The sequence below is a fragment of the Tympanuchus pallidicinctus genome, unplaced genomic scaffold (genome assembly GCF_026119805.1).
Source record: "Tympanuchus pallidicinctus isolate F22 unplaced genomic scaffold, pur_lepc_1.0 scaffold24, whole genome shotgun sequence".
NCBI lineage: Eukaryota > Metazoa > Chordata > Aves > Galliformes > Phasianidae > Tympanuchus > Tympanuchus pallidicinctus.
The window spans coordinates 6779093-6795143 of record NW_026294741.1 but is presented as its reverse complement, the minus strand read 5'-3'; the positions used below and the strand labels follow the sequence as shown (position 1 = coordinate 6795143).

At 41.9% G+C, this 16051-nt stretch overlaps 1 protein-coding gene across 2 annotated transcripts in view; it reads left to right on the top strand.

Moving 5' to 3' along the window:
* The window catches only part of ANKFY1 (ankyrin repeat and FYVE domain containing 1), a 31836-nt gene extending 16765 nt beyond the window's left edge, over window positions 1-15071 (top strand). For both annotated transcript variants that reach the window (XM_052688427.1, XM_052688429.1), the window contains exons 12-25: window positions 208-430; window positions 1261-1359; window positions 2090-2243; window positions 3390-3558; window positions 4842-4960; window positions 5280-5436; window positions 6700-6900; window positions 7928-8104; window positions 8532-8679; window positions 8928-9018; window positions 9893-10017; window positions 10212-10358; window positions 10829-10919; window positions 11369-15071. In XM_052688427.1, the coding sequence (XP_052544387.1) occupies window positions 208-430; window positions 1261-1359; window positions 2090-2243; window positions 3390-3558; window positions 4842-4960; window positions 5280-5436; window positions 6700-6900; window positions 7928-8104; window positions 8532-8679; window positions 8928-9018; window positions 9893-10017; window positions 10212-10358; window positions 10829-10919; window positions 11369-11501 (2034 nt within the window). In that variant the 3' untranslated portion in view covers window positions 11502-15071. The remainder of the gene's footprint in view (window positions 1-207; window positions 431-1260; window positions 1360-2089; window positions 2244-3389; window positions 3559-4841; window positions 4961-5279; window positions 5437-6699; window positions 6901-7927; window positions 8105-8531; window positions 8680-8927; window positions 9019-9892; window positions 10018-10211; window positions 10359-10828; window positions 10920-11368) is intronic.
* Window positions 15072-16051: the final 980 nt, after the last annotated feature.

The window sequence follows — 16051 nt, the reverse complement described above, 5'->3', positions numbered from 1 at the left end:
CAGACTGCTGGGTGTTAAGATGCTTTAACACTTCTTTTTATCCTTGTTGTAATCAAGTCCTTAATGTAAGTTAGCAGTGCAGCTGAATGTGCAGAGGAGCTTCAACTACCAGGACTTAAGTTTCTTTACACCCATTTGTGGGACAGTAGTTTTAAAGCTCCTATTCTGTTTTTTCAAGCTGTTAACCCAGTCCCCTTTTTGTTAAAGGGGGAAACACCACTGCATACTGCCTGTAGGCATGGCCTGGCAAACTTGACAGCAGAACTTTTGCAACAAGGAGCCAATCCAAACATTCAGACTGCAGAAGTGGCACCTGGTCAAAAGGACGCATCTTCTCCAACAGCAGAGAACGTTTATCTGCAAACTCCCCTTCACATGGCTATTGCTTACAATCACCCAGATGTGGTATCAGTCATCCTGGAACAAAAAGGTAGTGTTCTTCTGGTTCAAACTGTGTTGCTGCTTTAGCATCAAGATGTTATCTTAACTGTGTTCTGGCAAGCTGCTGATCATAGAATCGTAGAATCTTAGAATTGCTCAGGTTGGAAGAGACCTTAAGTCCAACCACAACCTATCCATGCTGCCCTAACTAACCACCCACTGCTAAATCATGTCCCTGAGCACCACAACTGAACGGATTTTAAACGCATCCAGGGACCAAGCATTCTTTGTATCTTGTTTGTGTAGAGCAATTAATATTGGTTAAAGAATTTTGTGTCACCTCCTTGTTAGAACTAGAAAATGAACTTGCGCTAAATCTGTTACTGACCTCTCCAGATTTTCTGCTGTACGTAATAGACTTGAACTAAGTTGTGTTCTGAGGGTACAGCTATGAGATCTTCATTCTCAGAGCTTTGTGTAAGCAGCTGCTTGGAAACAGAGATAATGAGGAAGGAGGTTCTCTTAGTCAGAAAGTTGGGTAGCTTTTAGTGTAAGTGTTAAATCAGGTGGCTTTGTCACTGCAGTTGACCATGTTAGGTTGTCCCAGGCAGTATCAGCAGTCATGGGAACAAAGTAACTTGCTCAGGAAGACCTCCAGCAAACTGAGTAAACTTCCTGCCCGCTTTTGCGGATGTGGCTTAGCAGTGGATTTTGGTATTAGGGGGGTGGTAGAACTTCATGACCTTAAAAGATCTTTTCCAACCTAAATTATTCTGTGGTACTTAAGAGTGTGACACAGACACGCCTGCAGCCTAGTCTGCAATGGCAGGTCAAATACAAGAATGTTAACAATGATTCTTTTTTTTCTTTTTTTCCAAGCTAATGCTCTTCATGCAACCAACAACTTGCAAATCATTCCTGATTTTAGTTTAAAGGACTCAAGAGACCAAACTGTGCTGGGATTGGCACTTTGGACAGGTGTGTGCTTATGAAACAAGATAGAAATTCCCTATGATAGAGAAGTTACAATGTGGACAAGATTATTTTGGGGACAAAACAGTCCTAAAACTGTTTATGGCCTGGCTTGTGCTGCTAATGAAAAGTTGTCAGGGAGAGCTTTGTTTAATTATTTAGCTTCTGAAATAATGTTCACAGCTGGCTTGCTGATTTCCATCCCGACAGCTTCAGTTGTTCAGTAGGGGATAGCTTTTGGAGCCTCTTGCCTGCAACTGTACTGTTTTATGGAACTGTACCACTCTGAACTGCCAGTAATTTTTGTATGCGTTCAGCATGTTGTCTTTTCATGCTTATTCCATGAAGGTCAGCATTACTGCATTAAGCAGCTTCTAGAACAAAGGGAAGATGAGATACTTTAGGTAGCTATGAGGTGTACTGGAACTTGGAATGCTGATTTAGGAGATGCTTTCTTCTGTGAAACAAGGGGGATGGTTTGTAGAAAAACAGGTAGTGTTTGCATCCTGATGACCCTTGAACTGTACTAGGATGGCTTGTGGATGCAATACCAAAAGCAAATGTGTTTGTTGAGCAGAAGTCCAAGATAGTATGAAGAAATATGCCAGTTGTGGATGAGGACATTTAGATGGGCAGAAAGAAACGGAAAATCTCTGCCATGTATCATTCCATGTTTTTTGTCTTTGTTATTCTTTGGAGAGCGAAGGCACAGCACTAATGATCTCTAACTGTTCAGGCATGCACACAATAGCAGCTCAGCTGCTTGGATCTGGAGCATCCATCAATGACACGATGTCAGACGGGCAGACTCTGCTCCATATGGCAATACAGAGACAGGATAGTAAGAGTGCACTCTTTCTGCTGGAGCATCAGGCAGATATAAACGTCAGGTAAGGTCTTCGCTGATGCAACACTGAACTGGATATTTAGGAGCAGGTGTAATGAGTGCCTTACTCATGAGTGAGAGCAGAGGAAGAGCTGCTGATCCAATGTCTGTGGTCATGGTGACAGAGCTCAAAGGAACAGCATGGGTTTATGTCAGGGGAGGGTCAGGCTGGGTTGTTGGGAAAAGGTTCTTCACCGGTGAGTGGTGGACACTGGAACAGGCTCCTCAGGGCACCAGGTGCCAAGGCTGCCTGAGTTCAAGGAGCACGTGGACAGTGCTCTCAGACAGAGGGTTTGAATTTTGGATGTCCTGCGTGAAGCCAGGGGTTGGATTTGATTATTGCGAGATATTCTGTAATTCTATATAAAGGCTTGAAGCTGATTTCAGATGACTTATTTGGCCCTTGTTACGGCAGTTCTAGTTAAAGCTGAGGGTTTACATATGTGAGCATATGATCTAAATATAGCTCCATTAGTCAATACATCCTCTTGAGGCTACAGTGGGAGGTTCCACCCTGATCCTAAGTAGAACATAACCCTCTGCAACAGAATGTCAAGTCCTTAGAGACGTGGTACTGAGCTTCTGTAGTCTGTCTCTTTTGCCAGCTTGTTGGAGTGACGTGTTCTGTCATCTGAGCTGGTTAGATGTAGTCCAGCAACAGGATTCACATAAAACTTGCCCACAGGTATCTGTAGACAAGCTGATATTATGACATTTATGTGCCCACGTGTGACTCACAGGCTGTCTTTGAAATTTGGCCAGCTACACCTCATGAGTGTCATTGGGACAAATTGCCTAATACAACTGTTCTAACTTCAGTGCCTTCTGAGTGTTTGGAGTGTTAAGGCAGTACAGATAAACCTGTTCCCTTCTGTGATAGTAGGCAAAGGGAACTCTGTTCAACCAGTGACTGTAATTAAGGCAATGGAGAGAACTCTGAGCTAAGAACACCAGCGAGTCTCAAACTTCAGAAATCTGGATAGCTGCTCTGAAATATCTAACGTGGTGGGATTGCTTGACTGAACACAGTCTTACTGCAGCAAGAATACACAAATGTTGGCAATAATTCTTATGTCTGTAAATTACTGTAGCAGAGATCATCAAATTCTTTAATGATGCAGTAACATGGTTTAAACTGCACCTATTTCAGAACACAGGATGGAGAGACTGCATTACAGCTGGCTATAAAAAACCAGCTCCCTCTTGTGGTTGATGCTATTTGTACCAGGGGAGCAGATATGTCTGTGCCAGATGAAAAAGGAAATCCTCCTTTGTGGCTTGCCTTAGAAAATAACCTGGAAGATATTGCGTCAACTCTGGTAAGACTGTTAGTTGTTCATTTAGCCTTGGTGCTGTGTATCTCCCTGGCAACGAAAGGCTCACAAACAGAAATTAAATCAAATGCATGCAATGGAGTTGTCCTATACTACATCACCTCTAGAGGTTGTTTTGTTTGTTTGTTTGTTTAATTTTAATTTCTTTCTTCTTGGAAAGTCTTTTATAAACACTGTAACCTCTGCAGCCGAATACCTCACTGATGCTATAATTAAAGAAAAAGAATAAGTTATCTGGATTCCTAATGCTGGAAGACAAGGTTCTGCTAAAAATATTAGTTTGTAGCATACCTGGCTTGTATAATAATCATCTTCCTGGATAAAACCTTGTGTATTTGCTTTAAAGTATGTGGTACTTTTTATTGAATCTTAGTTCTATCAAGAATGCCTTTTAAAGGCTTATCTTAACTGTTTTAAGACCAGATTCTATTCAGGTATAGTGATCCAGGAAGAAACTTGCTCAGAGATGTATGGAGATTTACTTAGTAAGTTTCTTCCTGGACCACCTATGGCTGCATAAAGGCTGGTCTTGGAAGGAGTAGAATTAAGTAGATTTTATTACGTTTTCTTCATAAGAAAGAGGGGTACTCAAAAAGTTTGTCTTTGATATCCAGTTATTGTCTGCTCAGTAGGGACAAGAACTTAAAAGCTGTGCTGTTTAGCTGCAAAATGCATCTTGCAGCTGTACTTGGCCACTTGTGCTGGCGTTGAGTAAGCATGCTTACAGAGCCAACACTTAAACTGCTTTTATATAACGCTGCAAATAGCTTGTAAAATGGTGTGGAACAAGTCTTACTGAAGTGCCCCACTGCTCAAGTGGTGCTGGAGAAGGGAAATACAAATATCATGCATGCAGTTCCACAAAAAAAAGCATTACCTTTAGGCTGTATAGCTGAATGTATTGCAAGAGAAGGAAGCAGGCCAGACTTTTAAAGGCAGCTGCTGATGTTACTTGAGTTGGTTTTGGTGCTTTGAATTGGTCATGAGGAGACAGTGACTTCACTTTCTAGCAAGCTAAGAAGTATCTGTTCAGAGTACTGTGAGTTAGTAGTATCTGAATTGTTAGTAAATGCTGCCTAATGAAGTATCATGTACATGAGGCTGGAAGACATTAAATAGCTTCATGAAATTGTCACAAGGACAGATAAGAGATCTCGAATTCTACCTCTGTGGGTAATATTTCAGAAACATCAGTCGAGGACTGCGTAAAGTAGGAGTGTGCTGGAGGCAGAACAAACTTCATTGCCTTGCTGTGCTTTTCCTTCCAGGTGAGACATGGCTGTGATTCAACCTGTTGGGGGTCAGGACCAAGTGGTTGCTTACAGACTCTTCTTCACAGAGCTATTGATGAAAACAGTGAACAAGTAGCGTGCTTTCTTATTCGCAGGTCAGAACCCCTTCCTAAAATAAAAGCTTTTGAATGTGCTTGTATTTCCTTTCTTGCCATAAACTATTTTGAGTCAGTAACAGGTGTACACTTAGTTAGACTTGTGATGAATAAGTGGTACTTAAGGGAGCTTTACTACTCTTAGAGACATATTTCTGTTATATAAATTATTGTATTCTTGATGACAGAAGTCAGATTCAAACCAGAAGCTTGTCTTTACAAAAGATGCACCAGCTAACACTAAATCAGCTCTTGTAGGAATCTTTCTTACTTCTGTTTGTCTGGGATAAATTTACTGACCGTCTTGTGCTCTTCTTAGTGGCTGTGATGTGAATAGTCCCAGAAAGCCAGGTCCCAACGGAGAAGGAGAAGAAGAAGCTCATGATGGACAGACACCCCTACACCTGGCAGCCTGCTGGGGTCTAGAGGAAGTGATTCAGTGCCTTTTGGAGTTTGGTGCCAATGTCAATGCTCAGGTATGGATTAAAATGGTGCAGTTTCTTTTGAAGCTGATTCTTCTAAGGTCATTGTAGTGAAAATGAACATTCCTCTGCTGTATATTTTGCTTCATAGAAACAGAATCCCTTCTGTTATGACTAAAGTAGTGCAACGACTGCCTGCAGTTCTGCTTTTTTCCTGTCCATTGTTACCATGGCTATTGTTCTTCTATGCACGTGGTCAGTTCTGTCAGGAAGTCTGACTGAAGAAAAATAGTGATGCAGAGAACTTCCTGTAGTCCAAGGGTTGTCTTTTTTTTTGGTGCTTTTTTATTGGTTTGTGGGGTTTTTTTTGGTGTGTAATGATCTGAATTCAACTCATCTGCCCAGAGTGTGAATGGAAGGCAGGAGCAGGGCTGTATTCTGCAGCAAGTAAGCAGTAGATCAGCTAAACTGTAAAACTCTGGAGTATTTGATTCCATTGGTTTGTTTGGGAAACATTTTTTATTAAGTAAACTGAGGTGACACAATTGTGAGCTACACTTCTTAATTCTTGATCACGCAGTAATCCTTAAGTAAGAGCATGGCAAATGGCTACCAGTGAAATGAATGTGCAGCATTTCCAGGTCCTGATGCTGTTGAGGGACTGAACAAATAGTTGCAAAGCTGCCATGGCTGTAAACTAATTATTGGTGCAGACAAATGATTAAACACTGATTTTGATAAGGCTTCTTGTTTTGCGTAACAAAAACACAAGTGCCAAACACTTGTATTTTTCAGTGAGTGAACTTCAAAGTGTCTAGCTTCCTTCAGAAAACTTAGCACCAGTGCCTGAGTGTCAAGTTAGGGAAGCATCTGTACTATTGAATCTGAGTATATAATCCATTCCATACTGAATGGAAATGATACTTGAGGTTTGCATTAGTTTGTATGTTGTTCCTTCAGGTGGAAATTTGTTTCTATGTATTGTTACTATTACAAGGTAAAACGTAAACTAATACTAGTTTGAAAGCATTCTCTTGCAATGCCTGACTGCTGCCAAGAATGTTCAGAATGCCCCTAAAATGTTTGATTGCTGTCAGCAACTTAAAAAGCTGTGTAACTCAGAGGATTTGGAGGAGCAAGTAACAATTTGCTTCACTTACACTATGGATATTAGCTCCCACTGCAAACGTTTTGTGTCCCAGTTGAAGTTTGAGTATGTCACAAGCACTAAACTGAAAAACTTCCTTTATTTTTCAGAGATGAGAAGGATTGTTGTTCCTGCATCTTCATATAATAAACTTCCTGGTTTCCTTCTAGGATGCAGAAGGAAGAACTCCAATTCATGTTGCCATTAGCAACCAACATAATGTTATAATTCAGCTTATGATTTCACATCCAGAAATTAAGCTAAATGTACGTGACAGGCAAGGAATGACTCCCTTTGCATGTGCTATGACCTATAAAAATAATAAGGCAGCTGAAGCAATCTTGAAGAGGGAGCCAGGAGCTGCTGAGCAGGTAAGCTGGAAGGATTTAAAGCATGCTAGTCTTCTTGCTGCTGTACAGGTGTGTATCACCAGCAAGTTCTGCTTTATCCTTTTTTTATCCTTTTTGAGGCTTTGTATGTAGCAGTGTTTCCTGGAAGCCAGTTTTCTATGGCTGGATCTATTAGGAACTGTAATGTGTGCCTGCTTTGTGTGAGTGAAAACATCAAAGCTTAGTCTTTCATGAGACCTTCTTGTTGGTACTGAGCTGAGGTATGTACATAAGTATAGAAAGAGAAAACTTATCTATTCGTGTTTTGTTTCTGTAATGGTGCATCACAGTGTATGTGACTTCGCCCTCCTAAAGAAAGCCAAAACAAACTCTGTCCTAAAATAATTGGTCAGTAGATGCCCAGCTGAACCATAAAACCTCCAGCTGTATCTTCAGACTTGTAGTCTGATACTTTAGGCAGCTGTTGAGGGACTTTGTCCTATGCTGTAAGTTTAATTACTTGTGACTAATACAGTGCTCACATTTATACACCTGAAACATGGATACGTATACAGCAAGTTTTAAGCATGCTTTAATATCAGCTTCAATTAACAAAATTAGCCAAAATTAACAACGTGCACCTGATATTTAGTCAAAACTCAAACACAGTTTGCATCAGTGTGGCAGAATTGCATGTTGCTTCTTTCTGCATTGTTAACTGCCGGACTGCCTCAAGTTAAACTCAGTTCAGTGGGACAGTCCTTAACTGCTGCCCCATGTGAACTACGACAGCTGGCTCTTATCTGTAATGCTCTCCAGTGTGGTCAAGACACCGTAAGGTTAAACTAGAGATGAAGTGGTCTGAAGCAGACTAGAGTCAGTGTATGCAACTGATAATTTCTTAGTTCAGCTTACTTCATAGTGACATCAGTAGTTCTGTAATGCCAAGCAGCTAAAGGAACAAGACTAAAGTCCACCTTGGGCAGAGTGAGCAAGTATTGCATCTCTTGGTGGAATTGTGTTCTACAGAAGTGACAGCTGTTATGATTTTGTGCTCTTTCTTCTGCAGGTAGATAATAAAGGTCGCAATTTTCTGCATGTTGCAGTTCAGAACTCTGATATCGAGAGTGTGTTGTTCCTGATAAGTGTACAGGCGAACGTAAACTCTCGGGTCCAGGATGCTTCTAAGCTAACACCTCTCCACCTGGCAGTGCAAGCTGGCTCAGAGATCATTGTGCGTAATCTGGTACGTATTGGGGAGTTGTTTTCCCCATCTGCTTGAAATGTTTGTTCCCCCTTAATGCAGATTGCTGGAGAAGTCAGGTGAAAGTGGTGCTACTTCTAAAGCAGAACTCAAACTTACATAAGATTCACTTGGCTCAGATTGTCAGCTGAGCTGCACTGATGCCTTTGTGTGTGAGCACGTTTGATTTGCAGCTATCATTAGGTAATGTGGCTCAGTTTAAAAGAAGAACCTTACCTTGTATTTGCTGCGGAGCAGAATGTGTACACAAGTTGCAGCAGCTTGGTGATAGCGTTTTTTACATATAGGGTGGAGGCCTAAAAGTATCTCTGTGCAGTGAAATTTTGTGCACTTCATTCACAGAAATTAACTATTGGCACATAGCCCTGGAAAACATCTTTGAACATATTCCTTCTTGCATCTTTGACAGCTGCTTGCAGGTGCCCAGGTGAACGAACTGACAAAGCATCGTCAGACTGCTCTTCACTTAGCAGCACAGCAAGATTTGCCCACCATTTGTTCAGTCCTTCTGGAGAATGGAGTAGACTTCGCAGCTGTAGATGAAAATGGAAACAATGGTAAATTTCTGAAGTTTCTTAAGTAGATGTACAGAACTTCAGTAGGCTTGCTAAAATCTCAGTGGTAGAGAATGGCTCATGTTGAATGGGCTCACTTCTCAAGGATGAAAAAAGAAGGAAAGTCCAAGGAAACAAAGTTGGTGGGAGTTCTGGAGAAGGAAGGTGGGAATGCAGAGAAGGAGTACTTTAGTTTATCATGGTTGGCATTGAACGGTTCAAATTCTTGAAGCTTCTCTCCTATTTTTCAGCTCTTCATCTGGCAGTGATGCACGGCCGTCTGAACAATATCCGGGTCCTCCTCACAGAATGCAATGTAGATGCTGAAGCCTTTAACATTAGGTAACTAGTGTAGTGTAATAAGCCTCAAAAATTGTTTTTTAACAAGTGTGCAGGTGTCATGAGACACTATAGCATGGATGGATATGGGAAGGGAGTGTCCCATTCTACCCTGTGCTTGTGTGGTCTCTCCTCAGGTACTTCATGCAGTTCAGGGCACCACAACATATGAAGGACATAAGTCTACTAGAGTGCCTGAAGGAGGGCAACAAAGGTGCTGGAAGGTCTAGAAGGCGAGATGTATGAGGAGTGGCTGAGGGCACTTGGTTTGCACAGCTGAGGGAAGGCCTGGGGGTGACCTACAGCTCCTCACAGCAAAGCAGAGGGGCGGCACTGATCTCTGCTCTCTGGTTACAGTGACAGGAGCTGAGAGAACAGCGTGGAGCTGCATTGGGGAGGGGCAGGCTGGAGTTAGAGAAATGTACTTCACTAAAGAGCAGTGGGCATGGAACAGGCTCCTCAGGGCAGTGGGATGGTGTTGAGCTCTGGAGCTCAAAGGTGTCTGGCCAGCACTCCCAGACGTGTAGTGTTTGAAATTAGGGTGCTCATGTGTGGAGCCAGGGGTTGATCCTTGTGGTTCCTTTCCAACTTGGGATATTCTGTAGTTTTATGATTCTATAATCAAAGCCAAATATATTGTTTTGTATTTTTAAACTGTTGCTGTGAAGTACTGAACTACTGCAGTGTTGTGTATAAGCAGTGTAGAAAACAACTTCCTCTTCTTGGCATGCATGAAGTATGTAGTTGTGCATGATGTACTGAGTTACTCAGGTTTAGCTTTGTTTCATTAAGTTAGCTTGTTTCAAAAATTAGTTCGGAATCAAACAAGTGTAGTTACAAGCAGACTTTGATTGGGATAATAAACTCTTCTCCCTAGAGGCCAGTCACCAATGCATATTTTGGGACAATATGGGAAAGACAATGCAGCAGCCATCTGTGACCTCTTCTTGGAGTGCATGCCAGAGTATCCTCTAGACAAACCTGATGCTGAAGGAAACACAGGTAGGTGAGACTGAACAGCTGTTGAAGTTGAAAGTCACTCAAGTCACATTAAGCTGGACTAACAGGTGGTAGTACAGTAATTACACAGTAAAATTTAAACATTGCCCTGAAACTGAAGATCTTACCTTTGTATTGAGCAAAATAATGAGATTTCCATTCTGTTGATGCTGAAGCATCTGGCTTTTATTTTCCAGTGCTCCTCCTGGCATATATGAAGGGAAATGCCAACTTGTGCCGTGCAATAGTGAGAGCTGGCGCTCGTCTTGGAGTTAACAATAATCAGGGAGTCAATATCTTCAACTACCAAGTTGCTACAAAACAGCTTCTCTTCAGATTACTGGGTAAGTACTGCTTGCTACAGTTGGGAAGTGGTTTGGCTTAATTTGAGATGCCTTGGTGGAAGTAAGAGCACTGGGCACTGAATTTAGAAGCACTAATTCTAGAAGGGCTGAACTTCTGAATGTTCTGATGCTCTCAGTGAAGGATAGAAATGCTCATTTTCTGATGATAAACTGAAAAATTGCCCAACGAAGCCTTGTCAATCTTGTCCATTTTTCCAGAAGGGTAATGTTCAAGAAGAATGCTGGCTGGTGTAGTGGTCTGATGTAGCTTAAAACTCAGTGCCACTTTATAACTTGTGCTGTATTCACTGCAGTGACTATATATTTTCAATAACAATTTAGTTGTCAGCTAATAATAATAGTTAATTCTACTAAATGCCACCTAAAACTGTGGAAAAAGTTATCTTAACATTGTGGTATACTCAAGAGGTGTCAAACATGTTTTACCTCTACATTTTTACCTCTAACAGATATGCTGACAAAAGAACCTCCCTGGTGTGATGGCTCCAACTGCTACGAATGCACTGCCAAATTTGGAGTCACAACAAGAAAGCATCACTGGTAATGTGTGACACATCTTGCTGTGCTTACAAGGAAGCAGATTTCTATTCCAAATGTAGCTAGTCTTGTTCCTTCTGGTGCTTTAGGAAGCCTTCATTTTAACGTAGGTGAATAACCAGTAAACCATTTGAAATATTCCACTAGGTTAGGTTGCTCAGATCTGACTCGTGGTCTGGTTAAAATCATATCATAAGCAGTTAATGCACTTAGACTCTCCTCAATTTGCTGGAAGTGAGAAGTCGTGTCGAAGTTAACTATAGCAGAAGATTCCAGTGCCTATATTCATTAGTGGGGCTGACTTACTCTGAAAGAGGTGACAAAAAGTAGCATTTCAATTGCTGCTCTACCTGCTCCAGTGACGTTATCACTGTGAAAGGACATCGAGCGTGAAAGCCCCCGTATTCACTGAGAAAGAGCTCACTTCTGTCCTACCACTTTTCTGTCAACAGCCGACACTGTGGACGCCTGCTCTGCCATAAGTGCTCAACGAAGGAGATTCCTATCATAAAATTTGATCTGAACAAACCAGTTCGAGTTTGCAACATCTGCTTTGATGTCCTGACTCTGGGAGGAGTTTCCTAGTATGCTGTGGAAGTAAAGGGATTTCCAGTCTGTTCCTGACAGCAGCTCTGCTTACAAGTCCTCTGGATAGGGAAGAGGAGGCCTATACATGTCTTCTGCAATAGACTGAACAAATTAAGGACCCTGTTAATGATATATTCTGGTGTAAATGACTTTGTATGACTGTAAATGTGTTGGGCTGTGATAGACTTCACTAGGAATTCGAGTGGATTGTTGAAACCAAGTGACAAAATAATTTAGATCTTCTTCTAGTTGCAGTTGGGTGTGGAAGCTAAAGGCTGGTGTTTTGAATTGACGTAAAACAGGTCTGTCCTTGAGATGGTGCTTTGCACTGAGCAACTCTATTAAGTCCTGTTGCTTTCAGGCTGCTTAGTAGAGATGGCATTAAGTTTCAGGGTAACCAGGTATCTTTCTTTGCTTTGTCTTAAAGATTAACTTTCCCTTTCTGTAGAGAAGACTTGTGAAGCTAGACTGAGCTGTTACAACCACTGTTCATTTCAAGAAACTCTTCAAAAATGGGAGTTAGTCCTAAGCATAGCTCAATAATTGTGGCCTTACAACAGAAAGCTTTACATCTGATGCAGAGCAGTCAGAATTGCAGATCCACATCTTGATACCTCCTCATTAGTGTTAGCATGTTCAAGAGAAGTGCAAGACTGTTTTAGCCAGAAAATACTCTTGCTCATACCTGTTAGAGCTGTCAAAGCCTACTTTGTTGCACTTTCCTATCTCCATGACTAGTCCTTCCAATTCATGAAACTCGTGTAAATGACCTTAAATGCGCTGAAGGGCCGAAGCTTCTGCTAAATGAAGAAACACTAAAGCTGGTTACGTAGTCTGAGTCGCCGTACAGCAATAAATGCTGAAGTGCATTATGAATTCCATGAGGGAGAGCGGCCCTTTCCTTTGGTTTGGAGACCCTGGTTGACTGCTGCAGGAGAGGCAGTAAGCTCAGAAGGTGCTGTGTCTCTGGGTCCAGTCAGAGCAGGATTGCCAGCCAGTGGGAGTGTATGTGGAGGTTTCCTGTAATACAAAGCCTCTGTTGTTGAGGGAAGGATTCTGAACTGGCAGTGGAGGGCCAGGCTTCTGGGTTATGCTGCAGTATTTTAATCTGAGCTGGTCATGTTCTCTTAAACATGCTGAATCTGTGAAATGCTTATGCCACATTGTCTAGGAAACCAATCTGCTAATAAACAAGGTTGTGGTTTGGCAGGCAAAGGCTTCAGTCAGAAGAAAATGTGTGTTTAAGCAGAACTGCGTGCCATGCTAAGGCTTTCTTCATCCTAAGAGATCAATCTAGTTTAGACTGAACTTGACATTCCTCACCTCTGTTCCATGGACTGGCACGTGTTTACTTAAAGACTGGTAAATGGAGTGTTTGATATGGAGATGATGGTGACACACTGCTCTAAGAGTTAGATGAGGTGATGAACCAGACTGCTGCTTTTATAGGGGACTTGCCTGAGGCTTTTTCTCAATTTTGTACAAGAAATGATGGGGAGGGTATAAACACTATCATTTGCACAGTGAGTTTCACACGGTCTCACTTGATCTGCACTTTGATCTTCCAATATGCATATAACTGGAATCTCACTCTTTCAACACTAGAAAAGAGTAATGGATGATGCAATACAAATTTCCCTTACTGTTTTATGTCTGCTGCTGGCATGTTCCAGTAGAATGGCCTGTGTAATGCAAATGGTCTGTGTAGCACCATTCCTAATATAAATGGTACATTTCTGGCATAATGTCAGTTACATTTTATGCTTAGATGAATGAGGTGGGAGATGATGGTGTCTGAAGCTTTTAACTGCACGCTACAGCTTGTTGGAATAGATTGTGGAAAGCATTTTCTAGTCAATGTCTTTCTGTGCTTCAAAATAACATTGATTGCAAGTCTCTGGCAATGAAGGGTAACAGACTGCTGGAGAGAGTGCATTAGACTACCTGACTGCAGTGCACTGCATGTTATCATGATAGCTTCTCTCCTGGCTTTGAGCTGCAGACTTAAACATTGTGGTAGAGGAGTGTCCTAGGGCTGCAGCTGGTGGACTTAATCTAAATTGAAAAGCTCCACAACATTTAAGTGCTTTAGCAATTACGTTTCACCTTTTTGGTGACTTCCCTGATGGAAGAGTTAGGAGAACAGGGATTCTATTCCAACAGGATAAGCAGCTGTTTAAATATTTTTTTAAAAAGTCTTAATGAAAACTCAGTTAAACTGAACGTAAGGTTAAGACTGGCTAGCTGCTCTTTTTCTGTAAGCAGAGTAAGAAGTAGGACTGCCTGAAACTTTAGGAAGGATCTGGGGAACTGTACTTACTGCTCCGTTTGCCCTTTCCAGCCAATATTCTACCAGCTTGATCTTTCCTACTGAAGTCTGCGAGCCAAGTTCTGAATATGGATAAACTAATACACAGCCTGAGACATTCATTTAAATTAAATTCAAAGCAACTAAATACAGCAAATTTGATCATTTTTAAAGTGCCTTTGTGATAGTTTCCTTACAGCCAACTCTACGTAGCTTTCTGCCGGGGTTAAAAGGGAAAAGCTGACAACTTGAACCAAAATCCCCGTTCAGTCCTCATGTAGTTCAAACTTCAGCTCGAGACGTTGGCCTCACCAAGCAGCTGGTGGGGCTCAGTCCTTTACGCACTCTGCATAGCATTGGTCTGAAACATCAGATCTCAGATTCTTTTGGAGTTTTGCTGGCAATGCTCCACTGCAGAGGAGAAACTGTGAATGGAGGCACTTGGTAATTTTGTAGTGGTCAGCACATTTCTATCTCCGTCAGCAAACGCGCTTCCTTTTTGTAGCATCCTGCAGTTGTGACCAAAAACCCCACCCCTCTTCCACTGCTATCTGTGGTATCTATTAACTCGAGGCTTGAGTCTGCCAAGGATTGAACAGAAGGGTACAGAGAAAAGGTGCCCCTGGGAAGCAGTGCTGTCAGAGCAGGCTTTGGGCACTTCAGCAGGGCTGCATGGAAAGTCTGTGATAGTTCATAGTGCAGCTTTTTGTTCCGAGTCTGGATTCCTTCTGACTGTGGTCATCCGGCACTTTTATACAAGCACAAAATGTGGTCTGGCTTCAGCTTCAATGTATGAATCTCTTTGAAGGTGTAATCACTGCTTTGCACCACTAAGTGGAGTGAGAATGTTAGCGTTAAAGGTACTAACAGAGCTGCTTGCTAAATTTGACAGATGCCTTAATGACTTCCTGTGCTGGAGATCAATGGCTCATCCAACTTCTCACACAGTGCTTCTAAATTAACATGCAACGACATGGGAGGCCCAGGCTGGATTTTTTTCTTAGTAGGCAACTCCTTTTTTTTTCCTTTAACCAGCAGAGTTTGAATACTGCAGCAAACTTGGTTAACTCAAAGCTTGTATGAGCAATTTAAACAGGTAATTGAACCTTCTAGCCTCTGTGAAATAGAAAAGGAAGTCTTACAACAATGGCATTTTATCTGCGGTGTTTGTCTGGAGTCATTGTAAAAATGTATTTTTCCAATATGCATTACTTTGTTGTGTAATAATTCTACTTGTAATAAAATGCATAACTAAATAATGCATCATGAGGTGGAGACCTTGCTGAGAAAGTATTTTCTCTCGTGGAGGCAGCTGCCCTGCTTTGAGCTGCTGTTACTGACCACGAGGACATCCAGGGTTGTAGGAATTAATTGGGCATGGCAGTTGATTCTCTGCAGTTGTCCTAGGTCTCTGTTTCCATGTTGTGCAGTTGTTACAGTCTTCTTTTGGCTGACGAGGCCTGGTGTTCTCCTACTTCGTGCTTCGTGTAAAGCTTGATTGCTTTACAGTAGACTTATCTATAGCTCTTGTAAAACTAAGCCCTAACTTCCTGCAGGCCAGAACTGCTCAGCTCAGATGCACTTACATGGACAAGCAGGGCTGAGCTGACTCTCACATACTGTTCGTGCACTGTCACATACTGGCAGGCACCTTCTCTCTCTCACTGGAAGAGCGTGCAATTGCTGCAGCTTCACTCCAGAAAAAGCAGTGGTGAGACCAACCAAAGCCATTTTGAGATTGTGATGCATTAGGCTTAATTAATTTTAAAAAGTGCAGCTACCAGAGATGAGTTGTGAGCTTGATTAACTGCAGTCTTTCTTTACTTCATCCTGTTTAATTGTTTTCCCCTTCACAGGAGAATTTAGTTGAGGTTTTGAATTAGGATAGTAGAAACAATATGATTTTCTTGGAGCATTTCATGGAGTCTCCTTGTTGGCCTTAATAAATGACTCATTCCTGGGGCAAGACTGAAACTTTTTCCCCTTGTCTTTCCAACTAAACCAAGGAATAAGCTGTGAATTAGTTTTCCAACCTGCCAAGCAACACCACCAGTTTCTAAAATCTGCCTTGCTTTCTTACAGCAGCTTACTGACTTTTGTCTAGTTCTCTAGATCAAGTCCATCCCCTCAGCATTTCAACACAGTATTTGCAAGGAAGAGCAGTTTTAAGGATAAAGCATGATGAAACCTGCTTGGAGGCTGCATAGCTGGTGCCTCCAGTAGGAATGTAGCTTCTCAG